Source organism: Protopterus annectens, chromosome 12.part0 (assembly GCF_019279795.1).
Source record: "Protopterus annectens isolate FY-2018-M chromosome 12.part0, PAN1.0, whole genome shotgun sequence".
Classification (NCBI taxonomy): Eukaryota; Metazoa; Chordata; order Ceratodontiformes; family Protopteridae; genus Protopterus; species Protopterus annectens.
Genome location: NC_056746.1, coordinates 248,733,382 through 248,760,655, shown reverse-complemented (window position 1 = coordinate 248,760,655; position 27,274 = coordinate 248,733,382). Strand labels below are relative to the sequence as shown.

General features: G+C 42.8%; 1 protein-coding gene across 1 annotated transcript in view; it reads left to right on the top strand.

The window, feature by feature from the left end:
* Nucleotides 1-27,274, top strand: part of LOC122816485 (mitochondrial Rho GTPase 2-like) — a gene marked incomplete in the record, with an annotated part of 1,688,264 nt that overhangs the window by 1,410,976 nt on the left and 250,014 nt on the right. The window contains 1 exon segment of the mRNA XM_044089310.1: nt 4,078-4,200. Coding sequence (XP_043945245.1) covers nt 4,078-4,200 — 123 coding nt within the window.

Genomic DNA, 27,274 nt, shown 5'->3' with positions numbered 1-27,274 from the left:
TACCAAAATCCCAGCCTTCTTGGTCCATCAGGCCTTGGGATCAATGCTGGCATCAGTAACATTACTGCCCTTGGCCAGATATCACATGACAATTCTTCAGTGGATGCTGGCCTTGCAATGGTCAGTACTTCATCTTTCATTATCTGCTCCAGTATGAATCACCAATGTATCCAAAAGAAATCTTCTGTGGTTGATTCAGTCAGAAGAGGGTCTTCAAAGACATTTATTAGTCCCATCTCAGCCCATGGCCATAGTGACCATGGATGCTTCCTAGCTGGGTTGGGGGTTCATTACCTGGGAAAGACAGTTCGAGGTACTTGATCCCCCCAAAGAGACCAAGTTGCATATCAGCGTCCTAGAGTTTAGAGCAGTGCTTTTAGCATTGCAGAGCTTTCAGAATGCTCTACCTTCAAGAACAATTGTGGTTCACAGAGACAACATTTCAGTGGTTTGGTACATCAACAGGCAAGAGGGGAAACCGATCTTAACCCTTGTATCGAGAAGCACTCAGGTTTTGGCAAAGGGCGATCTCTTTCAACTGCTTTCTTATTGCAGTGCATATTCTGGGGATCTTCAGTGTATTAGGGAAACTAAGCAGGTACATACTAGTACCTCACGAGTACTCCCTCAACAAGGACGTAGCAGACATAATTTTTCCGACAATGGGGTCAGCCTTGCTGCAATTTCTTTGCATCTTCCCTAAACAATAAGGGCAGCAGCTACTTTGCCGTAATCCTCCCATAGGGGGAGTCACCGAGGGATACCCTTCTCCATGATTGGCTGCCCGGTCTACTTTATGCTTATTCCTTAATTCCAAAGTTCCTACAGAAGACTACCAGATTGAAGAGCAAAGTCATGCTCATTGCACCCTATTGGCCTCGACAGATTTGGTTTCCCTTTCTGTGGCCACATCTAGTTCATCAGCCCTGGATTCTGGACCCAGCTCCAGATCTGCTGTCTCACCTGACAAGCATGATTCGTCCAAACCTTCCTAATTTCAAGCTGACAGCTTGGTTTCTCCATTTCCAGTAGTAGCCAGACAATCTATGCTCTCATTTCCTGTTCACCACATTTTGTAATCTTCCCTTAAACCATCAACAAGGAAGCTTTATGCCAGTAATTGGAAGAGATTCGCAAACTGGGCCGTACAGCATCATATTAACCCTTTATTTGCCCCGATTCACAGCATTCTTGACTTGTTAACGATACTTTTTAGTCAAGGAGCCAGCACTTCAACAGTTAAAGTTTAGTTGGTAGCAGTTTCTAATTTCTATAGTGGATTTGATGGTTCATCACTCGCTTCTCATATATTTTGTAAATCTTTTTTGCGGGGCACACTCCTTTTGAAACTTCCATTTAAAGATCCTAAGCCTCCATGGGATCTTAATCTGGTACTGCAAGCCTTGATCCATTCACTCTCTGAACCCACACACTAGTGTGCTCTTAAATTGTTTTCTTGGAAAACGTTATTATTACTGGCCATTACTTCTGCCAGACAAATTTCAGAAATTCAGACCTTGTCTGTGAAGCTCCTATATCTAATTTTTCATAAAGACGGAATTACACTACGAAGCAATGCATCCTTTTTGCCCAAAATAGTATCAGAGTCCCGTATTACCTAATCTATCAATTTACTAGTTTTCTTTCCAAATTTTTATTCGAACAAAGACGAATACTTAACTTTATTTATTGGATGCTCATTGGCAACCGGGCTTCTATATACATAGAACAAAGGACATCAGAACTACAGATCAGTTATTTGTATCATTTGCAGATGTGAAAACTGGGTCAACCAGTATCCAAAGTCACCTTAGTCAGATGATTTACAGGCTGCATCACTTTTTACAAAATATTAGATATCCTTTTACCAAGGCAGATACATGCTCCATTTAACCAGGTCCTTAGCGATATCTTCTGCTTTTCATTCAAGAGCTTCCATGGATGAAATATGAGTGGCAGCAACTTTGGCTTCCCCCATACCTTTATCACTCATTACAAATTGGATTTGATTTCAAGAAACAGAGCATTATTTGGCTCAATGATGCTTAGGAATATCCTTCGTTGAGTCCACCCTGGGATTTGGGTAGCGGGGGACTCTGTCCTATAAGTTGAGGACAGAATGAAAATTGACAACATCAGATAAAGAAGTTATATACTTACAGTAACATTCCGTCTGTGTTGTCTGCTTTCATTCGTCCTCAACACCCCACCCACCAACCCTCATCCTTTCATTTTTTTCTGGAAGAGTGAGTGGATATAAACATTTTTTATACAGTCCGAGTCTAGCCTTTTTTCTGTGTTTACATTTATGTCTATTTGTATAAGAAATTTTTCCTTATACTATAGGCAGCAAACAAGGTCTGAGGTAATTGGGTTTGCTGCATTCTGAGTAATGGAGAAGCTTGAGAATTCTACGATGCCATGAGCTTTTGCAACGTTCGAGTAGGATCTGATGGATTGGATCGAAACCCCTTTTCTGTCCTATCAGTAGAGTAAGAATGAAAATGAACAACACAGATGGAATGTTGTGGTAAGTATGTAACTACTTTTTTCATAAAAGAAGTGTTATTTTATGGTTTCATATCTGCAGACCATTGTAAGGCTAAAACACTGCAGCCATAATACTGCACAAGAGGCTAGAAGTTTCCTTGGGATGGCAGTTTTCAGTTTACACTTTAAAGATTTCAGCATAGTAGCAGCACCACTAAGCAAAATGTTGAAAAAAAGTTACTTATTTTCAATAGACCAAAGAACAGTAGGAATGAGGAGTTCAAGTGAGGTCCCATTTACTTGAGTTGGTGATACCTCAGGTGGGTGCAAAGGATCCTGTGGCACCTATGAAAAAAGTAGGACAAGTTCCCTGATCCTCTGGCCAAATTTCCCATAGTAGTATAAAACCACCTTAGGTCTACCTTGAAAAGAGGCCAGTAGTCCAGTCCCATTCGTAAAGAATAGATGGGTGAATGGATAGATACATACATACCTAGATGGATTGATAGATATAGGTAGGTAAAACAACAAATAAAGGAAAATAGCAATCAGGAGTCCCTAGCCTCAAGAGAAGAACTCTGGTGGTTTTAGTCATGATTCTGTGTGATCAAAGAACTACCACTGTGGTCACCATTATTATTAAAAGATCAGTTGATCCATGAGGGAGTTCTCGTTGATAAGTCACAAATAATTTCCTTCCCTGCCCTCCATCCAGCAGCTGTTGCTTTAGGAGTTCCACATGTATTCAGTCACATATCACTTGCAGATCGTGTGTGTGCGGGAAGTATATTTGCTCAGTGGTTGTGGGATTAGGTTAATATCTCAAAATTGAGGGGAAAAGAGATGAACTAACTTGTCCACCCACTAGGAGGATCCTGTCATAGATCAACTAATACTTTAACATGTATGAAGGTTTCCCTCATACATCATTTCAGCCCTCATTATCACTTAGCAGATCAGTTGGTGAAGAGGATTAGAGTTGTGTGAGACTCGGCACTGCTGAGCCATGAACAAAATGAACAGTTGATGATGATCAGGTTTAAGGTGGCAAGTCACAGCAGGCCTGTGCAGTACTTCCAGAATGGTAGATCTCTGTGCTGCTTATGTGTACATTTAATGCAGCACAACAAATAACACCTCACTAACGTAATAGGTAAGCAGTTTCATACTTGTGGTGAAGATTTGCTTGTCCAGTATGGATACTTTAAATATTGCTGCAGATTACTTGTATTGTAATTGTAAGAGCAATGTTTTTTTACGTTGCTATAGTAATATCATTTTAGAAAGAAAAATGGAATATTATGGGTTTTCTTGTTGTAGTGACTAAATGTAATGTCATAGTAACAGATTAGTGCTCACTTTAGTAAATTACCGATGAACAGTTATTGTTTTTTTATTTCTGTACAAGCACCTGGGTGTCATGGTCCTGCCAGATTTATGATTACCTTTGTAATGTAGTTACTTGTTTCCTGAGAGTGTACACTCGCATTCATATACTTTTTTGTGTTGGATGGTCACTGATGTAATGGTTTTCCACTAGCACAGTGTGCATCTGATGGCCATTCTTGTGTTCCTTCTTTATTTCAGCTATATGAAGTTGATGTAGATACAGAATTTCTGAAAACATCTGATGCTACCTGTGATGTGGCATGTCTGATGTATGACAACAGTGATCCCAAATCCTTTAATTATTGTGCTAGTATTTTTAAGGTAAGTACACAAATGAAAATATTATGCTGTAACGTGTTTTATTTTTTGCTTGATTGCATACTTGTTTACTGGATGTTGATCTGATCATGTCTGTGCCTTAAAGCCTTCATTAAATCACAGGAGAGTCCTTGAAGTACTTTGGGTCGTCTCATGCAAAAAGACGTATTCTGCAGTATTCAAAGTCAGGCACCTGTCTGGACCACAATTTGGATTAGCACATCCCTTTACTGTTGATTTGAAGTCAAATACACATATTGATTAACTTCCTTCTGTCCTCCATCATTTTTTCCCATCACACATAAAACAATGGTGGTAGTTAATGTTTTAAGTAAAGAATATATTCACACTGTATTGTGTGTGTGTGTTTATATATATATATATATATATATATATATATATATATATATATATATATATATATATATATATATATATATATATATATATATGTATGTTCATGGGACAGCTAGGTGACTGCTGAGCTGTATCAGGTGAAGATGGGCAGCAGGGTTTGGCAAAGGGATTTCCTGATGCCTTCTTTTTCAACCATGGATGCTGTGTCACCCTGCTTTGCCGGAATGATGATGTGTGTAAAGAGCCACCTGCCTTGTTTACGGTTATACTGGGGTTGGAAAACAGTAAATTTTCTAATGATTCATAAGGTTATGGTGAGTCAGGATGGGCAAGCAAGTCTAAGTGAAGATTTAAATGAGATGCAGAAGAAGGCAGACTGGCAGCAACTTTGTAATCATGTGAGTAAACGTTGGGTAACTTACTTTTGAGTGAATAACTCATACTTATCCTGTATGTTTTAACTTGAGTTAACTTTGACGTGAATAACAAAGTGAAGATTAAATTACAGACGTTTAATCATAATGCTTAGTGTTGCAGTGCAGTGACCAAGACAAGCAAAACGTAGGGTGCTGTTTTTAAGGAGATCTGATCATAGGGTTGAAAAAGGCTTTGCTTTAATTTTTTTTTTTATTCATTTTTATTCCTGGAGCCCCTTCTCGATCTTCTTCTCCAACTTTTGCCAGCACTTGTTCTGCTTACCCCTTACAGGCCCCGGTGCTGCAAGTGGAAAGCTTTAGTTTAAGTAACCTGGGAAGTGAATGGAGATGAGATCAGAGCATCATGGTATGTCACCACCCTGACAGCTGTGGGTGGCATTTTTGGAATGCCCTACGTATTGAACTGCCCGTTACCTGATGTGCATCGTGTATGCATATGCTCCTGGAGTGGAGACCACAGTCTTTACCACAAACTATTAATCTCTGAGTGGACACCAACACCCAGATATGTGAAATAGCAAAAATTACTCTTAGTTCCCATCCCTTCATCTGACGTGTCATGGATTGGGTCCACTAATTGAATCTGCATCCCCTAGGTGACATTCAGGGCACCATCCCTCTGTGCCACAGAGCCACTCCTGCTTATGTTTTATAATAAGTTTGTAAATCCTCATTTTGAGTAACTGCATGCATTTCAGTGACCTTCCATAGAGGAAAGCCAAATTAGTTGGTGAAGAAGAAAGGATAGGTAACCAAATCCATCAAAGGTTTGGATAATTTGATTTACAATGAAAGATTGTGTGTTGGCTCCTCTGTTGTCATTGGAGAGGAATGATACCAACACACTAGTATTGAAAGAAACTAAGATATTGTTTTAAAGTTTGTAGGTTAGTAGGTCTGATTTCCCAGCTTGTGACCCTCTGACCATTAAGATGTTTAATTGCCATAAAACCCATGTTGATATTTTCCAGTGTGTGTGTGTGTGTGTGTTTGTTTGTATTTATGTATGTATATACACGCAAACACTTGCAATAGTTTGCTGTAATGAGAAAAAAATGCAGAAAGTGCTTTGCACTTCTGTTCATAAACCTAAATGCTCAGCTGTTAGTGAATTCAGGATAGCACTAAAAGAATGAGGAATGTGATGAGGCATTCATCCAGCAACCCTAGCACACACACATCATTTTAACTTTTACCTTGTGATTTTATTTGAAACAGTCAGCTGATTGTTACTTTCATGTGAGCTTCCTCCCGCCATACCTCTCAACTGTAGAGATTTTCACAAAATGTCAAGATTTTTGCCTCATATTTTTGGTCTGGTTTTTTATAAAATTGATACTTTTCTGGCAAATTTGTGGCAAATCATTAAAGATTGAAATTAGGAAATAATGACAGAATGACAGACATTTGAATTTCAGACTTCATGTTTGTCTTTCAGCTTTTTCCCGGTAAGGGGTCGCCACAGAGGAACTCCGGTCTGCTAATGATTGTAATGATTGGCAGTAGATTTTTACGCAATGCCAAGGTGCCAGCTCGATGCCCAACCTTCAACGAAGGCACGCCCATTTACGCACGCATGTCTTTTGAATGCTACCCAACCGCGGGGAGGACATGCAGACTCCAAAGAAAATTCATGTTAATGCAAAATCTGTTCTATCAACGTTGTAAGTTTGTATGAAAAATATTTAAAAACTGCCCCTATTTTTGGGCCTTTGTCCCACTTTTATATATGGCTTTGTCCAGATTTCATGCTCTAAGAGGTTGAGAGGTATACTCCCACTCCCAGCACATATTGCTGACCAACAGACTTCAAGCCCTTCCTGAGAGATAGACACAACCCCTGCATCTAACTGCAGATAGCTTTCCTTCTGGTGTCATCGATATGGAAGTGCCTCTGGGCAGCCAGGCCCTACCCTTAACTGTCTTTGCTGTTGCTGGAGTTGTAGATAACACAAATTAGATCTTGGTATCCTACAGTGTTGATTTTTTTTCAGATAATAGTATTTATTTTATTGTTTTTCTACAGTTATTGTCTGTTTTAGTGTGGAAAATATTAAATCCCAAAATATGTGTTCCAGTCTTTTTCATGTGGGCAAAAAATGACAAAGCAAGAGCATCTGGTCTACCTTGTGCTTGTAGGCTACAGTTTTAGTCAGTTGTACTACAGTAACATCAGTGAGATTACCTCCTTTAAATAACAACTCTGCCCTCCTTTCCCCCTTAACTCATTTCAGAGCCCCACCCCCATAGTAAGAGCTTTCTTTAGCTAAACAGTAGATAAGTACTGATAAATTCTCAATTCCTCTCTTTCCAGTCACAATCAACAAAAAATATTAAGGATGTTACGGTATTCTGAAATGGAAATATCTTGCTGTTTTGTGTCAGAATTTGTCTTTGCCAGCATGCCATTTGTGTGTCTGTAGTCCCGCCTGAATATTAGAAAATTGATAGAAGGCTGACGGGCCAAATTTGTTGAAAGGTGAACAGTTAATTTTAGATAACTGAGCAGGTCATCTGGGAGCATGAAAGGCAGATTCGCAACTTACTAATACACTTTGGACATTATGAGGGAATTTGCAACAAGCATGTATTGCTGAAACCTGCAATTTCACTAAATTGTCCAGACTCCAAAATAAGGTTTAAAAGTCACATGAAAAGCATTATAATAGTTTACATTTAACTCTGATTAGATGAGGGTGCGTCAATAAAAAGAAAGCCACTAGTACTTGTCTAAAGAGGCAGTCTAAAAAGCCAGCCATTCAAAGTATTACTTTTGTAAGAAACTGCATATAAACTCTAGAAATGATGGTGTCTGGTCCATATCTTGTTATAGGAACACAGTGTATATTATAGTGCAGATTGAGGTTGACTGAAAAAACAATATTATGTTGGAATGTCCACCCTCATAGGTTCATAGGTGTGTACTACGCTAATGGCCCTGGAGCCTTTACAAACCTAGCCCATAGGATTACCCTGGCATCATGCCACCTGACCTTAGTTTCCAGTGCTTCTGTCGAGTATAGTCAGTGGAGTGATCCCCAGGGTGAATTTTCTATTTCCCATCCACTCATCAAGATTTCTCCTGAAGAGGGCCATTGAGGTGATCTGTGTGACTTGTATGGGAAGTCTATTCCATAGTATGGGCAGTCTCTGGGTTATGAACCTGTCCCTCCAGCACTATCTGTTGATTGTGGTAATGAGGTTGAGGTCTCTGGAGTGTGTAGTGTGGAGGGATTGGGATTTCTTTAGATGTAGCATTTCTAACAGTGCTGGGTCAGACATGGCTTTATAAGTCAAGCAGAGATCACCTTTAAGTAGGTGATATGAGACAGAGAATAGGAGTGTTTTTGAGTCTGTCCATATAGGACAAGTGTTTAAGGCCTAGGATCCTCTTTGTGAGGTACTTTTGCAGCCTCTCCAGTTGTTGCAGGTGTCTAGTGAGGTACATGCCAAATGGGGCATTGTACTCGATTGGCCTAATGAGGGAAGAGTAGAGGGAGGCAATGACCTTTTTCTTCCTGGATGCAAAACCCTTAGTAATGAGATGTGCCACATAGATGGACTTTCTGACCATAGTGGCAGTGTGGTGGTCAGAAGAGAGGTTGCTGTCAACCTGTGTTCACAGATCTCTTATAACACCTTCTGTGTTCAGTGGACTACCATCGATGTGGTAGTTCATGGGAACTGGGTTTTTCCCAAGGGGGATGACGATACATGTTTGGCATTGAGCTTAATGCCATGGTTCTGACACCAGTCGTTGGTCTCAGTGAGGCCTTTCTGTAGGATGTCAACATCACCTGGGGAGTTAATAATGGCACCCAGCCTGCAATTGTCTGCTAACTTTGTCAGCCAGAGTCCCTTCATGTTGGACTGGATTTCTGAGAGGTAGATACCAAACAGGAGAGGATCCAGGACCGATCCCTGTGGGACTCCACTCGTGACTCATCGACAGTCTGACTTGGAGTCAGCTACTTTCACACTGTGGGTTCCATCTGTGAGCCAGTTTGCAACCCACCTATTGATATAGGGGTTGATGCCTACCTTAGTGAGTTTTTCTATGATTCCTGAGAGGGGAATGGTATCAGAGGCCTTGGCCAGATCAAGGTAGGCTGTATGAACCACCTTGCCTTCATCCACAGCTCTGGTGACTGACTCAAAGAAGTTGACCAAGTTGAGCAGGCGTGATCAACCCTTCACAATACCAAACTGTGTGGGATCCAGAGTTTGGAGATTCCCTATATCCTGGTTTATTAGGTCCATGATAATGCTTTCCATAGCTTTGCATATTAGACTCGTCAGTCTAATGGGGTGATAGTTCCCAGGGTCTGCAGTCACTCCTCCTTTGTAGAGAGGGGTGACTGTAGCACTGCGCCACTCGGTAGGGACAAAGCCTGAGGTGAGGCTGTGATTGAACAGGGCACACAGGTGAGGTGCCAGTTCACTCTGTAGTTCATGTGGAACACAGCCAGGGATATTGTCAGGTCCCTTAGAAGCTGTATTCTTGGCATTGGATAGTGCTGTTTTAACCTGTGCAGCAGTAATACTGGGTGCCTGGTAATCTACTGGTATTGTGACTGGTCCTTTGAAGGGGAGAGAGGGGTAAAGTTGGCACTGAATCTGTCGGGCAGTATATTGGCAATATCTGTTGGCGCGGTATAGCAGGTACCATAGTGCAGTAGCTCAGGGAAAATCTGGGTATCGCCATGGAGATTCTTTACATAACTATAGAAGGCCTTGTGGTTGCCTTTACCGTCTGCTGTAATTCTGTTTTCATAGCTAGCTTTGGAGGATTTGATGAGGGATCTCCACGTTTTGTTGAGACTGATATGGGAGTTTTTCCAATCATAGAACTTCACCTTATTCCACATCAGTTTCCTCCTCCTGTTGTAGAGTTTGTTTATGGCAGGGACAACCAGATTGGCTTCCTTATTTGGAGGAGATCGTCTTGGTTCTGATGGGTATGGCAAGATCCATGCATTTGTGTATGTGTTACAGTGCATTGCTGTATGATTCGGTGGTCATGCAACTATTCTTCATTTGCATGGGTGCTGTGAAGTTAGCCTCCTCTGTTTTTTAGGAGCCCAAAGTTAGCTTTGGAGAAATTTTTCCTTTGTGGGGGTGGAGGTGGGGTGGGAGGGATGTGGATATCTAAAGTGATTAGTTTGTGGTCAGATCTTACCAGGGAGGAGTTGACTATTGGTGTAGAGCAATGGTCGCCCATGTTAGTAATGACCAGGTCAAGGATGTTGCTACCTCTAGTGGGGGTAAGAATAAGCTGGTCTAGGGCTTTGGAATTAATGAATTCCAAGAAATGTTGGGCAAGTGTATTGGTATATGAGTAGTTTTCACAGTTAATGGAGGGATAGTTGAAGTCACCCAAGAGTGTTAGGTTGGACCCTAATATTCTCCAGGGTGCTTAGGAAGTGGAGTGCAAGTCTTGGGACATGGTTTGGGACCTATAGCAGGCTATGACCTGAATCGCTGTCTTACCCAATGTTAGCTGCACCTGAAGTATCTCAGATGCGTTATGTTGAGCTACCAGTCTGGAGGTGTGCACATCCTTTATGAATATGGAGCTTCGGTCCAAGATCTGGGGCCGAAAGGTGTGGAATGAGTTATATCCTGGTAGTGCAGGGGTGCTTTCTGCTGTCTTGAACCAGTTCTCTGTTATGGCACAAATTTCGATGTTCTCCATTTTAAGGAGTGCTTCGAGCGTATGCATTTTGAGATTTAGATTTCTAGGCTTGAGCAGTATGACCCTCAAATTGCATTAATTTGTAGCTGTTACAGTGGTAATTTGGTATTTGGAACACTGCCTAAAAAAGGGGTGGCAAGAGTCTTGGCCGGTATCTGGAAGCCCAGGGGTGACAGATGCAGGCCGTCTCTGGCAAAGCATCAAGGTCAGTCAGTCATGTCATCCCAGGCAGACAGATACTGGATCCCTTAGAATGACACCAGAAACCTAGCCAGTTGTTGAAGTCAACCATTTTCTGCTTGTACTGTGGTATCATTCTGGGTGATGGTAGGATGCTGCTCGGGGCTAGGGTCATACCCGCCTGGGCTACATAATCTGACAGCTCCTCCATGTCTATTTTCATATAGTCCAGGGAGGTACTTCTCAGGTCATTCACACCCACATGTACAATGACGAGTCATATTTGTACCCGTTGCTGAGGGACCTGAGTGTGTGTGTTGTGTGGTGGATTGTGGCACCTGACTGTTACTTTCTCCTTATTCAACCTAGTGAGTGGGGCATCAGTGTGCTTCACTATTGAGTCACCTATGGCTAGTGTGTTGGACATGCTGTTTTGCCTTAGGGGCTTTGGTTGAGTGGCACACTGTTTAGGAGAAGTGTGTGCCTCATGATTAGTGTTGTTTTGTGGTGGTCGAGTGTGTTTCTGCCTTGGAGGTCTCTGCTGTTTGGGGTGATTTTTATTGAGATCCTCCGTGAAGGTGCTGTTTGGGTTGATTTTTATTGAGAGCCTCCGTGAAGGTGGGTGTGTGGTTTGTGTTTTCATGTGAAGGCATTGCTGGTGTGTGTTCTGAAGAACTGTGTGTTCCATGTGGTGTGGTACAAGTGTTGACCTTCTCCTCTTGACCAGCTATTCCGCTCTTGGCTGGAGAGTGAGTGGCTTCCAGTTTGGATATATAAGTGCATCTCTCGCAAGTCTGAGTGTTGGGAGGTAAGAGGAGAGGGTTGTCCGTGTACATGAGGCAGTTGCTACATTTCCTCAGGATGCCCAAGTTCACCAGTTTAATAGGAGAAAGCACAGGGAACTGACCTTTAGACATGCCTGGAGGAGTGGGCATTAATAATAAGTACTGGAGCTGTTTCCTTGTAGAACGTTTAGTGCTGGTAGCACTTTTGTGTGCTACAATAATTGCTACAAGAAGTCTTGTGAAGTGCTAGACTAATAAGCTAGTAAAAGTGCAGGAAAGGAGAGAACTAGCAGATCTAAGGGAAAAATTGAAGAGCAGACTTTGGCACCGTTCAGAAGCTTACAAACAGTCCTGGATACAGCAAATCTCTATCTGGACTAGACTAGTTGCAGGAAAGGTGGGAAAAGCACAAATGCGGGCTTTTAAACCAGAAAGTTAAAAGAGATGGAAAAACTGCCCAAATGCCCAATAAACTACAATTTCTGGGACAGAAACCACTCCTCTTGTGGTAGTTAGGCTACCTAGTGCTTACCACTCCCACTGATAAGCTATAAGGCTTCCCTCCAATACAGAAGGGCTTGGGGGGGGGGGTTCAGAAGCTTAAAAACAGTCCTGGATACAGCAAATCTGTATCTGGAGTAGACTAGTTACAGGAAAGATTGTAAACAAGCGCAAACTTGGGCTTATAAACCAGAAAGTTGAAAGATATAGAAAAACTGTCCAAGCGGCCAATAAACTACAATTTCTGAGCGAAAAACACACCTCTTGTGGTAGATAGGCTACCTAGTGCTTTACCACTCCCACTGATAAGCTAGAAGGCTTCCCTTCAGCACAGAAAGGCTTGGGGGGGCTCAGAAGCCTACAGACAGTCTTGGATACAGCAAATCAGTTTCAGGACTAGACTAGTTACAGGAAAGGCAAGAAACAAGCTTATAATTTTTTTTTACAGAAAAGCAGCTAAAACAGCACTAAAAAAAATCAAGTGCAGTGCAAGCTAGCACACCTGTGTATGTAGCAGTATTAAAGCAAATACAGTTTAAATAAATACAATTTATTCAAAATGTGCTCTGAACTGAATTCAATTATTGTTTTATTCAACTTTGAACAGTTAAAATGTGCCAGCCGAGAAGCGCACTCAGTCAAAACACAGGGAGATTATAGCAAAGTTTTATTTTTTTTTTTTTTAGTAAAGTGGAAAGGGATAAAGGAGCAGCAGAACATAATTCAAGGTTAAGAACTTGAGTGGGTTGGCCTTCTCAAATGTTCTCTCTGGTGTTAGGTAGAATGACTTAATGACACTAGACTGGGAGGAGTGTTCCAGATCAAATTTACAGTAGGGGCGGGCAACTGCAAAGTCGCCAAGTACAAGAACAAAACACCAATAGGGAGTGAGGGTTGAAAACTAAATCAGTTATATGATACAGTCCCTGGCAGGAAATCAGAACAAACAGATGTTTAACAAATGGAGAAAATTTGCAGTTAATACCTTACACACAGTGAAACTAGCTAGAAAAGATTTACAAACAGTGTGATAGTAAAAACCTTATTTATCAGGCCCTGTGAGGCAAGACAGTTTTTAGTACAGCAGTGCAGATTAGTTTAAGAATGCCGCGGTGGTGCAGCAGTAGCATTGTCGCCTCACAGCAAGAGGTTCTCCCATTCGATTCTCGGCTGGAGTGCCTTTTGTGTGGAGTCTGCATGTCCTCCCCATGGTCTTGTGGCGTTCAAAAGACATGCGTGAATAGGCGTGCCTTGGTTAAAGGTTGGCCGTCAGGCTGCCACCTCGACACTGTAAAAATCTACCGCCAAGTTTCGCTGTGGTGTCCCCTAACTGGAAAAATCCGAAAGAGGAAGAAGTGCAGATTAGTTTATAGCTATAAAATACAGTAAAACGTATGCAGCAGACAATAAAAATCCTATAAATATCTTAGAATAAGCAATAACTAGTAAAAAAAAAAAAAATCCGCAAAAAACAGGATACTTAATGTTGTATATCATAGATCAGAGTTTTGCTCAGTGCCCCTCCTCCGATTAGCTCTGTGTGAAATGGCAGAAACACTCACAAGGTAACTTAAGTAACAGAATGTTGAAACCTGAAATAACTTTAAAAAAAATCTCGAAATAACCAATGAAGTCCTTACTCCAAGCCGTGGTCCAGGTAACCCCAATCAGCCAATGACCATAAACACTGCACTCTGACTGAAATGTAAAATGGCTTTTGCTAAACTAAGATGGCCTGTAAGATGGCCTGTAAAATGTGCTCAGACCCACAGCCTCTGCAAAGTAGGCCCAGAAACACAATATTGACTATGGACAATGCTACAGCTACTACTTTAGCAGAAAACACTACAGAAATGTTTATCACAGCAGAAAAACAGCAGTGAGCCTTTAAATGAAGGTTAAAACAGATAAAACAGCAAGGAGACTCTAGAGAATGCTTTTAACTGCAAACACATCTGTTATATGATAACACTCCTTGGCAGGAAATCAGAACAAACAAACAAATGTTTAACAAATGGAGAAAATTTCAAGTTAATACTTTACACACAGTAAAACTAGCTAGAAAAGATTTGCAAACAGTGTGACAGTAAAAACCTTATTTATCAGGCTCTGTGAGGCAGACAGTTTTAGTACAGCTGTGCAGATTAGTTTATAGCTATAAAATACAATAAAAAGTATGCAGCAGACAATAAAAGTGCTATAAATATCTTAGAATAAGCAGTAACTATTCATTGCTTGAAACTCCCTGTGTTCTGACTGAAAGTGCTACTGAAACAATTTGAAATGTAAAGTGATGAGTATATTTTTTTGGCATTTGTTATTAGCCTAATTTTTTTTACTTGATTGATTTAGATATATATTTGCTGGCTTCTGATCTATGCTGAAATTGCTGTTTTTTTCTCACACCCGTATTCCTGCTGTTTTAGTGGTCTAACAACTTTTGTGTTTTATCTGATTGTCTCAATACTTGGTGGCTTTGCAATTGTCCGACCCTGCTGTATATTTGATCTGTGACGCTCCTCCCAGTCTGTTGTCATTAGCCCATTCTACTAATACAGAAAAAAAGTTTGCACTTTATTCATCTGCTCTTACTGTATTTGTGTTTCTTCCTACTTTATTAAACTTTTTTTGCTTTTGCCTGTAGTCAATTGTACATATTCTGCTGTATTTATTGCTGCTTGGTAGTAGCCAGATTAAACTGTAGCTGTTATTCTAAGCCTTTTGGTTTAAGCACTTGGGCTTCAGACTAGTTGCTTTATATTAAGAAGGTTTGTGGTCTGCACTGTTGTGGCAGGACAGGTTGCTTACGTCCTTCTAAGTTGGGATTTGCTGATTGAAGGCTCGGTGACTGTTATTCTAAAAGTGTATTAGTTCTGGTTTAAGCACTTGGGCTTCAGGCCAGTTATTTTACATTAAGAAGGTTTGTGGTCAGCACTCTTGTGGGAGGAGAGGCTAGATTATGCCCTTCTGAGATGGGAATTTTTGGTTAAAGGCTTATTGTGCCTGCTTATTTGAAATGTTTCTTCTGAAATTGGTGTGCCTTGTTTTTGCTGTAGCATAGACTAGATTCAGGCCTACTGAATCTAGCTTTGTTTGTATAACTTGAACACTGATCCAGGCCATCTTTTTTTGGAGAAGGTTCCCCTGCACCCTAGTGGCAGGAGTGTGCAGTTAGAACTTGTCTGATTAAAGACTGCTGGAACAGGGCTCAGTTTTGAGCTTTTTACTGGTTAACTGGGTAATTTGTTTAAATCAGTTTGCTCGTTTTCTATTGTTATTTGGAAACAAATGCACTTTATTCATTTGCGTTTACTGTAGCTGTGTTTCTTCCTACTTTATTACTTTATTTTTCTTTTGCAGCCTGTTCTTAAAAGTACTTAATTGCATTTATTCTGCTGCATTTATTACTGCTTGTTAGTAGTAGCCTGGTTAAATTGTAACTGTTATTTTAAGCTTTTGGTTTACACACTTGGGCCTCAGACCAGTTGTTTTACATTAAGAAGGTTTGTGGTCTGCACTGTTGTGGCAGGACAGGTAGCTTACATCCTTCTAAGTTGGGAGTTGCTGATTGAATGCTTAGCATCTGTTATTCTAAAAGTGTTATCAGTTTTGGTTTAAGCACTTGGGCTTTGGGCCAGTTATTTTACATTAAGAAGGTGTGGTCTGCACTCTTGTAGGAGGAGAGGGTAGATTCTGCCCTTCTGAGCTAGGAGTTTCTGGTTAGAGGCTTATTGTGCCTGCTTATTTGAACTGTTTCTTTCTGAAATCGGTATGCCTTGTTTGCTGTAGCATAGACTAGATTCAGACCTGCTGAATCTAGTTTTGTTTGTATAACTTGGGCACTAATCCAAGCCATCTTTTTTTGGAGAAGGTTCCCCTGCACCCTAGTGGCAGGAGAGTGCAGCTAGAACTTGTCTGATCGAAGACTGCTGGAAAGGGGCTCAGTTTTTAGCTCTTATTGGTTAATTTGTTTAAATCAGTATGCTCATTTGCTACTGTTATTTAAAATATATATATATATATATATATATATATATATATATATACACACACTTTATGCATCTCCGCTTAGTTAGGGTTAAACTAGTTCTGGCACCATAAAATCTGCTATTCAAATTTTCCCTTAGAACTAGTCAGTTTTTTAGTTTTAGCACTCAAATCTGTTTCTTTGAACTCAGCACTTGTTCAGAACTCTTAAGCACTAAATAAGCTACTAATTACTACAGCAGTCCACTTTCCTCACTTATCTAGAGGAAAACAGTTTTAGTACTTAATAAGTAAGCACCTATCCAGGCATGTCTAAGAGTCAGCTCCCGGTGTTTTCTCCTGTCTACCTGATGAATCTGGGCATCTTGGGGCAATGCAGCAATTGCCTCATGTACACACACAACCCTCTTCTCCTACCACCCAACACTACAACCTGTGAGAGATGCACTTATATAGCCAAACTGGAAGCAAAGCTCTCTTCACCCAAGACTGGACTAGACAGTCAAGAGGAGAAGGTAAACAATTGCACCACACCACACTCATCACATAGTCCCTCAAAACACACACACAAAAACACAAAACGCACACCTACATTTGCGGAGGCTCTCAGTAAAAATCTGCCCAAGCAACAGAGCCCTCCAAAGCAGAAACTCACGCAAGCTCCACCCCCCCAACACAACCCAAATGACACATAGCCCACAAACTCAGTGTGCCACTCAGCCACAGCCCATAAGGCATAACAACGTACCCAACACTCTAGTCATAGGTGACTCTATAGTCAGGCACACTGATGTTCCACTCACCAGGCTAAACAAGGAGAAAGTTATTATCAGCTGCCTGTCAGGTTCTGCCACATAACGCACGCACGCAGGTCACTCCACAACAAGTACAAATATGACTCTGTCATTGTCCATGTTGGTGTGAATGACCTCAGATGTACCTCCCTGGACTACACGAAAAGAGACGTAGAGGAGCTCTCCAGTCTTGTAGCCCAGGCAGGTATGACCCTAGCCCTGAGCAGCATCCTGCCATCACCCAGAATGATACCACAGTACAAGGACAAAATGATTGACTTCAACAATCGGCTAAGCTTCTGGTGTCATTCTAAGAGGATCCAGTATCTGTCTGCCTGGGATGACATGATTGACCGACCACGTTTTTTTCCCAGAGATGGCCTGCACCTGTCACCCTTGGGATTCTGGATACTGGCTAAGGCTCTTGCCACCCCTATAGTGCCTTTTTTAGGCAAGGTTCAAATGACAAATTCACCACCATAACAGGAACAGGCAAGCAAAATCTGAGGGTAATGCTACTTAATGCTAGAAGTCTGAACCTCAAAATGCACTCACTCGAGGCACTCCTTAAAATGGAGAACATCGACATCTGTGCAGTGTCAGAGACCTTGTTCAAGGCTCCAGAGAGCACCCCTGCATTACCAGGCTATAATTCATACCACACCTTTCGGCCATCTAACCTGGACAGAAACACTAAAGGTGGAGGTTTGTCCATATTTATTAAGGATACCCACACTTCCAGGCTAGTTGCTCAGCATAATGCATCCGAGATTATCCAAGTGCAACTAACTCTGGGCAAGACCGCAATCCAAATTGTAGCCTGCTACAGATCCCCCACCATGCCCCAGGATTCCCACTCCTCATTTCTAGATACACTGAAAAATATTAGGGTACAACCCAACACCCTAATAATGGGCGATTTTCCCCACCATTAACTGGGAAAACTACTCCTGTACCAACTCTTTTGCTCAACGTTTTCTGGAATTCATGAATTCCAGTGCCTTGGATCAACTTATCCACACCACTACCAGGGGCAGCAATATCCTATACCTGGTCATTACCAACATGGGTTACCAGTGTTCCACACCAAATGTCAGTTCCTCATTGGTCAGATCCGACCACAAGCTAATCACCCCAGACATCCACATCCCATCCCCACCCTCCCCCATTAGGGAAACTACCGTAAAAAATTTCTCCAAAGCCAACTTCACGCTTTTTAAGACCGAAGTGGCAAACTTCACAACACCCATGCAGACGGACAATAGAGGTACGACTGCTGAATCCTACACAATTGCATTTTATAAGCACTTACATGAGTGCATGGTTCATGCTATCCCTAACAGAACTAAGATGCTATCCTCCAAAAAAATGAAGTCAATGTGGTGGTCCTCCGCCATGAACAAACTCTACAACAGAAGAAAGAAACAGTTGCAAAAAAGAGTAAAATCTCATGATTGGAGGAACTCCCTCATCAGCCTCAGTAAGAAGCTGAGATCCCTCATAACATCCTCCAAAGCTAGTTACGAAAACAAAATTGCCACTGATTCTAAAGACAGCCACAAAGCATTCTATAGCTATGTCAAGAACCTCAATGGCAACACTCAGATCTGCTCTGAGTTGCAGCACAATGGCACTAAATATACAGAACCAATTGATATTGCCAACATTCTGGCAGATAGGTTCAGTGCTAACTTTACCCCCCTCTCATCCCCTAAAGGGCCCATCTCTATACTGGAAGAATGGAAAGTTCCTGTAATCATGGCTGCACAGGTAAAAACCACACTCTTCAAAGCCAAGAACACAGCACCCATGGGACCTGACAACATCCCAGGCTGCATTCTACACGAACTACAGAGCGAACTGGCACCCCACCTAAGTACCATGTTCAGTCATAGCCTCACCTCAGGTTTTTGTGCCCACTGAATGGCGCACAGCGATGGTTATCCCACTCCACAAAGGGGGGGCCACCATGGACCCTGGGAACTACTGCCTCATTAGCCTGATGAGCCTGGTCTGCAAAGCCATGGAACGAGTCATCATAGAACTTATAAACAAACACATTGGTAATCTCCAAACTCTGGACCCCACCCAGTTATGGTTTGTAAAAGGCAGATCATGTCTCCTAAACCTGATAAATGTCTATGAAGCAGTCACCAAAGCCATAGACGAGGGTAGGGTGGTTCACACAGCCTATCTAGATCTTGCCAAGGCTTTCAACACCATCCACCACTCTGGAATTATAGATAAACTCACTAAACTAGGTATAAATCCGTATGTCAGAAGATGGGTTACCAACTGGCTCGCTGACAGAACACACACACTGTGAAAGTAACAGGCTCCAAATCCGACTTCAGACCAGTGACAAGTGGAGTACCACAGGGTTCAGTCCTGGGTCCTGTCCTGTTTGGCATCTACTTCTCTGAAGTACAGACTAACACAGAAGGTCTTTGGCTAATGAAGTTTGCAGACGACTGCAAACTAGGAGCAATAATCGAAACTCCTAATGATGTGGACATCCTACAAAAGGGCCTCACTGAGACAGATGCCTGGTGTCAAAGCCATGGCCTCAAGCTCAATGCCAAAACGTGCATTATCATCCCCTTTGGTAAAAACTCTGTACCCATGAACTACCACATAGGCAGTAGTAAACTTATCACCGAAAGTGTGATAAGAGACCTTGGGACACATCCTTCTACGTGGCACACTTCATCACAAAAGGTTTCTCATCCAGGAAAAAAGAGGTCATTGTTCCCCTCTACTCGTCACTCATTAGACCCATTATAGAGTACAACACCCCTTTTGGTATGTACCTCACAAGAAATCTACAACAACTGGAAAGACTGCAGAAATACCTCACAAAGAGGATTACCGGCCTCAAACAGATGGCCCTAGGCAGACGATCTCAAAAATCTCCAGCTTTACTCCGTCGCATATCGCCTACTCAGAGGTGATCTCTGACTAACATACAAAGCTGTGTCAAACCCAGAGCTGTTGGACATGCTCCACTTAAAGAAATCCCAATCCCTCCGAGCTACATGCTCTAGGGACCTAAACTTTGTCACCACAATAAACAGAACATGCTAGAGGGATAGATTCCTATCCCAGAGACTTTCCATACTCTGGAACAAACTGCCTATCTATATCAAACAAAGTTCCTCATTAGCACTCTTCAAGAAAAATCTTGATGACTGGATGGGAAATAGGAAATTCACCCCTGGGATCATTTTGGTGGCTCTGCTCGACAGTGGCACAGGGAAATAATTTTCTTGGGTGGTAAAAGCCAGGGTACCTTCTTGGCTAGACTTATATAGGCCCTAGGGCCAATAGCCTAGTACCTCCCTTTGAAAATAAGCAAAGAATAGGATACTTAATGCTATATATCACAGATCAGAGTTTTGCTCAGTGCCCCTCCTCCCATTAGCCCTGTGTGCTGCATCTTTTGGATGTTCACTGTCAGCTTAGATTTTATCTGCAAAGAACTCAAGATTTCAGGAAAACTGACCAATTATTTGTATCCTTACCCAAGAATAAATTGGGCAAATGAGTGCCTAAAGTGTCCCTGGCTAAATGGTTGACTGATTGCATGTCCTTTGTTTATAAGGAAAGAGGCCTATATTTACCTAAGCCCTCCAAAGCACAATCCACAAAGTTCAAAGTTACATCATCTGCTTTTTAGACAAGAGCATCCATAGATGATATTTTTGCAGCTGCCCCTTGGGCCAGTACTCATACATTTATTGCTTATTACAAGTTAGACATACTGTCCAGAAATTGGGCAGCATTCGTTTCTGCTATACTCTGAATATCCTTGCATAAGCTCCACCCACATTTCATCTAGCAGGGGACTCTGTCCCATCAGTTGAGAATGAAATAAAAACAATATCAGATACAAAAGTTACATACTCACCATAACAATGCATCTGTGTTGTCCATTTGCATTCCTCCTCAACTTTCCCTCTCTTCCTAGAGAGACCTAAAGGGATGTCCTTTTGAGAACCCACCTGTTCCCTGTTTGGGCTCCAGCTTTTCTGTATGCTTTATCTTAGTCTTTTGTAATGATATGGTGTCATTTATATGTTAATGTTGGGGCAATGTACTCAATCTGAAGTATGTTAGGATAGTAGGGCATTATGGGTAAAGGGAGGAGCTCAAGAGATGGATCAGTGAGTCTAGTAAAAGCGGTCGAGATAAATCTTAATCCCATCATTTGAGGAAGAATAAAAATGGACGACACAGATGCATTGTTATAGTGAGTACATAACTTCTGTTTATCATCTAGGAAGAGATTCCACAAATTTGACCCTAGGCTTGGTCATTCATTTATGTAAAAGCCCCCCTTCTCTTCTTTCTCATAGATTTATTCTTTATCTCTCTTGAGGTTTTACAAGTCATTTATGAAATAATTTTTGTTTTTGTCAGGTCTGTGGCATTTACAATAGCTTTTAAGAGGGTTTTTTCAGTCAAGGTAACAGTGTTCTCTGCAGATCTTCACCAGAAAGTCCTGAATTCCCTTCTTACTGGTCCATATTACTGAGGGTATGAAATCAGTGACAGACTTGTAAACTGAAAGAGCATGAACAGGAAATCCAATCTACCCATTATTTGTGTCACTCTGTAAAGGATTAGCCCTCAGATGCCAAACAATTACAGAAAAGGTGAGTCATAAGAATCTGTATTAACAGTTGCAGCAGGAGCAGTAAAGAAGGCTATTTCTTTGTCTCAGAAAAAGTCTAACCAGATATCAGAAACCACTGAGCAGGACACTACATCTTATATAGTTGGATGTTTTCATTTGGTTGGTCTTCCATCCATACAGATCAGTGGAGAATCGTAATGTCAGATACCTGGGTCCTTTGACTATTTGGTTGCATTCAAGCAGTCAGCCTTTACCATTATTTTCATTGCCTTCTCAACGTTCATGATCTTAGAAGGGCAGCTAACAAAGCTACATCAAGAGGTTTTGGCAGTACTAAAGAAAAGTAATCACAGGCATTATGAATGAGAAGGCCAGCACAGGTTTTTTGTTTGTACTTTTTCCTGGACCCCAGAAGAATGGAACTTAACACCCATTCTGATCCTGAAGGACCTTAATTTGTTTGCATTTGGTTTGCAGAAATTTATGTTGCTGGCAGTTCATTTTCTGCTTCAACATGTAAACAAGACAGACTGATTTTTTTCTGTCAATGTGTATGATGATTCTTGAAGCAACTAGTCCTCAGAAGGTCAACTTAATTGCAACTCTTGGGAGAGAGATATGAGTTTTGTGCAGTAGACTGTGGGTTGCACTTCACTCATTGCATTTTTACCAAGTGTGTAAGCTCCATAGTAGATGACATAGACTGCTGATTGCTTTTTGCCCATTCAGGAAACCTGTCCTCTGTTGTTTTGTACATGATGTACATTGAAGATGACTACTATACATTCTATACAAATCTTCTATTCCATTATTGCGATTATTAATGTTCATTAATTAATACTAATCCATTATTATTATTAATATTCATTTCCATTTGGCTAATTGCCTTTCGAGTTTCAGTTTATTGCCAAGATGTCTGCCTTTTAGCAGATTGTTTTCCATTCTGTCTCACCTATTTGTTCTAGGGTTATAACGATACATTGTGTTACTTTTATTTACATTTTGTAAGTTTTTTCTGCTCATACAAAGTATGCTATCGTAGAGCTATGTATAGTGTATATAAAGTCTTATACGTTATTTGTATTCACAATTGCATTTTAAAATTGTTGAAATGGAGGGAAGGTGATACAAGCAGTTTAAAGTGAAATGTAATAAATGGGGAAGGTAGGTGTAGAGAGAGGAGTGGACATAGTAAGAGAAAAGGTGAGTTAACATAGTACGAATAGAAGAAAGGTGGTCATTTCGGAAAGTAATTGCGTTTGAAAGAGTCAGTGGCATAAAGGTAGAGGGCTAATGGAAGCAGAGGTGTAGCTGACCTTATGTTATGGGGTATTGAAATTCCAGACAGTGAGTGCTAGTTTAGGAAAGGCTCTTCTGGGGCTGGTTGATAAAATGTGTAAATACCTATGGTTTGGGATCTAAAAGGATTGAAGGATGTCAGTCTGACAAACTCAAGAGGTGAAGTATAAACCCTTATGTCACATGGTGGATAGCCAATCTGACTCATAGGACCTAGGAAGTCAGAATTGGGGAGACCACTTCTACGAAGTAGCCAGTCATCAGAGTACTTCCTCAAGGATCGGTCCTGGTGCCATTCATTTTTGGCATCAACTTCTATAAAGGCAAGGCCAATGTCAGGGGCCTGTGACTGACCAGATTTGCAGATGATGCAAATTAGGAGCAGTTTTAGAATTCCTCATTGACACTAATGTTCTCCATGAAGGGCTGATACAGTCAAATAACTGGTGTCAAAACCATGGACTAAACTTTCGGGAATTCAGCCACCCTTGATAACTACCATATTGACCACACACATCCCCAGGAGTTGTCCCAGTCAGGGACATGGGGACACATGTAGACAATCTAGCAGTTGATTATCACGTGTCTGTGGTAGTGAGGCCATCATTCTAAGTTGTGCAGCTTATAAACAAAGATGTGGCATCTAGGTCCATATCAGGCACATCCAACAATTGAAATGTTCATAGAAGCTCTTTGCTAAAAGAATGCAGGGTGTAAATAACATGTCATATGCAGACTGCCTCAAAGCCCTATTCCTGTATTCTGTCTCCTACAGACTGTTGAGGGGAAATCTATGTTTAGCATACAAGTCATCTTTGCACCTCACTCTAATGGACCTCCTTCATACCTGCAAAGCATATGGCACTAGAGTTACACATTCTAAAGCCCTAAGCCTTGCCTGTGATATAAGCAGGACCTGCTGGAGAGACAGGTATATAGCCAAGAGACTACTCCTACTCTGTAACATGCTCCCCATCCATGTGAAGCCAAGTTTCTTCCTAACCCAGTTCATGCATAATTTAGACAACTGAATGGGAACCAATAACTCACCAGTTTTTTTCACCTTTGCCTATAATGCACACAGGCAGCTTGCAGACCCTTCATCTCCCAAGACCTTATTTACACTTATCAAGGGTACCTGAACTTGTCAGAGATTTGGAATGCATAACTAGGCATAAAAAGGCCCCAATGGTGATTAGCCTAGTTCACGCCTATGAACTTATAAACATTTGGAGCTTGATTGCTGCTGTTGTGTGAATTTTTTATAGATACATATATATATATATATATATATATATATATATATATATATATATATATATATATATATATATATATATATAAACCAAAGACATGAATGAGATCAAATTTCACAACCCTGCTAAGACTACCATACAAGGCAAAAGAAAAATAAAGTACAGCCAATCCATTATATAAAGTTTGATAATTAATCTTAAACGGTTACTGCTATATTGGATTATTTGGCACAACTTATGTATAACATAACAATCCATCAAACAATTTCTCTGTTTATGTACGTATCTTAACTCTGTACATTTTTCTTCTCAAATTGCAACTCATTGTTACATTTTGTATTAATGTAGGGCCTTTAATCCCTCAACCTTGTATTGTTGTAGCAGACTGAAAACATATGATCTGAAGTAGGACATTCATTTGTCTACAACCTGTGGGTTATGGATCTGACATCGGATCCGAACCGGCATGGTTTACCAGCTATGGATCCAAGCTCTCAGCTCCTCCCCTCACCCATAATGCCCTGCTCTCCCTACATGACCCCAGATCTTGTTTGCCGCGCTGGTGACCAGATTTGTGTTCCTAAGCTCTTCAGCTAAGTGCAGTTTTCTAGTGTTTACAGTGTTTAAATTTGTAATTTTGTGTGAAAGTTGTGAGAAAGTTTAGGTTTCCCTATTACTTGATTATACTTTTTAGTGTTTTAAATTTAATTTTACTTTTCCCTCCCCTCACTGGTAGCGTAGTGTGTGTTTGGGCCTGTGTGTGCTTAGTTACTTTTGCTTTTACCCTAGTTTAAGTAACTTTTTTTGTGTGTACTTTGGGATGTCTGAACAACCCAAAGCAGTGTTTTCTAAGTGCTCCGAGTGTGGCCATAAGCTTTCCCCGGCTGATGGCCACACTGGTGTTAGATGCCTTGGGGTTGAACACCTCACTTCTGGATGTTCCATTTGTGCAGGGTTCAACCCCAGGGCATTGAAGGAGCGGAGGTCCAAGCTTGTCTTGGCGGGTCTTTTGCCACTGGACTCGGCTCCGGCCTCCGCTCCTTCGGGGGTAACCGTTTCTACGGTTGTCTCCTCTCCAGCTCCCCCTCCTCCTCCTGGGACTCAACCTCCCTGTAGTGGTTCGGAGGAGAGGGAAGCTAGAAAGAAGGACCGGAGGGAGAAGCACCATAAGCGGCAGGCCGAGACCTCTGTTTCAGCCCGCGCCAGCCAAGCGGCTTCTCCTCCGGCCTCCTTGTCTGCTGGCTCTCCCCCTCCTCGGCTCCGGTCTCCTGTGTGTTTTTCACCGGGACCTGAGGAGGAGGAGACCCGATCTCCATCGAGGCTCTCCAGGAGGCACTCAAGGCCTACCTCGGTAGCCTCGTCGAGATCAACCTATAGCCTGTCAGATGCTGATCTGGACCGGATGATGAGAAGGTTCATCCAGGCCCAGATGCAGATGGGAGTGCTCTTGCCTCCCCTCTGGGGAGCTCGACCCCTTTTTCAAGCCAATTGCTCCTTCTCCGACCCGCTACCGGGTTCGGAGCCGTTGAGCCGAGCAGCCGGGCGGGGTGGGTGGCGCCGATAGTACTTGGTACCGGATCCGACCCTGCCCTCGAGTGCCGGATCTGACCTCTCGGAGCCTGGATCCGAGCCTCGGATCCGGGGATCAGTGCTCGCCGGCGCCGTCTGTGTCAGGCGCACTGTCCCGGATCCGAGTGCCGCGCCGGCTCGATCCACTCGGATCCGAGGGGAGCCGATTGTCGGATCCTTTGGTCGAGGTCGGCTCCCCTTCGGCTTTTGATGTAGTGGAGAGGGCCCTGTTGAGGGTCTCTGGACCCCCGGCACTTGCTTCGGCTCCGTCCCGCACTCCATCTGCACTAGGTCAGTCTTCCACCATCTGGCCCTTGGGACAGCCCGCTCCTTTGCCCCAAGCTGTTCCACTGGAACAGGTCACTGTTTGCGAGGAATCCTCTGACAGCCCCCCGGAGGATGTTCCCCGCAAACATACGTGCAAAAGGAGGCACATTGACTCCCCCGAGTCTCTCACAGAAGACATGGATTTGGAGGAAGGGGAAGGCTCCCAAGGTCACCCCCCGAGGATGTCTCATTTGGAGACAACATGGAAATGCTCCGCATAAGGGGGGGGTGGTCTGCCCCCAAGTCTTCCTCGGACGAGTCCGTGTTCTTGGAGGCATTTGAAGCGGGCCCGTCTACCTCTTGGGTGTCCCCTCCTGCCGACCCCCTGGTGGACCTCATTACCACCAGGGCGTGGAAGGAACCGGACACCGTGGAGCCAACCCCAAAAAGGCCCGACCGTATTCTCAGTCCCCCGGCTGACCGTGCCCATTGGAGTAAGGGGCCTCCGGTAGATGCCATGTTGACGGCGGCGGCCACCAAGAGGGAACTTGCTCAGGAGAGTCCCTCAGTCCATCTCCCGAGCAAGGAGTCTCGGATGATGGACCGCTTGGGGAAGCGGATGTTTAGTTCAGCGACCTTCTCTGTGAGGGCGCTGAACTATCTGGCACACGTGATTAGGATGCAGGGCGATCTTATAAAAGAATACGCTGCATCCCCCCCAGAGTCCATGTCGGAGGAGGACAAAGTGCTGCACTCCACCCGCATGGCCACTCTCAGGTCCGTCACTAATACCTCTATGCGGCTACTGTCCCATGCTACGGAAGGTGCCGCTAGAGCTGCAGGGGCAGGCCTAGTTACTAGACGTCAGGCCTGGCTCCGTCATTGCGATTTCTCAGAGCCCTTCAAGGCGTCATTTGCGAACGCCCCCTTCGATGGTTCTGCCCTCTTTGGCAAAACTGTTCACGACACTTTGACCCAGAGCGAGAAGGACGGGAAGATGCTGTCTGCTGTCGGAATCCGCTTCTCTGCACCCCAGAGGCCCTATTCTAGGAACCAAAAGGGTCAGAAGAAGATGTGGTTCCGGAAGTCGCAGCAATCCCAGCCTGCTCCGGACAACCAGTCCTTCCGTGGCAGAGGAGGACGCCGCCCTAGGGGCAGAGGGGCTCCTAGGAACTTCGGGTCCAGAGAACCCTTCTCTGAACGTCCTGCGCAGCAGCCCTGAGGGGTTGCCCGGCTGCTCCACTCTGGAGGCAGTCGGGGGACGTTTTTCGGAGCACCTAGCGGCATGGGAGTCCATAACATCAGACCACTGGG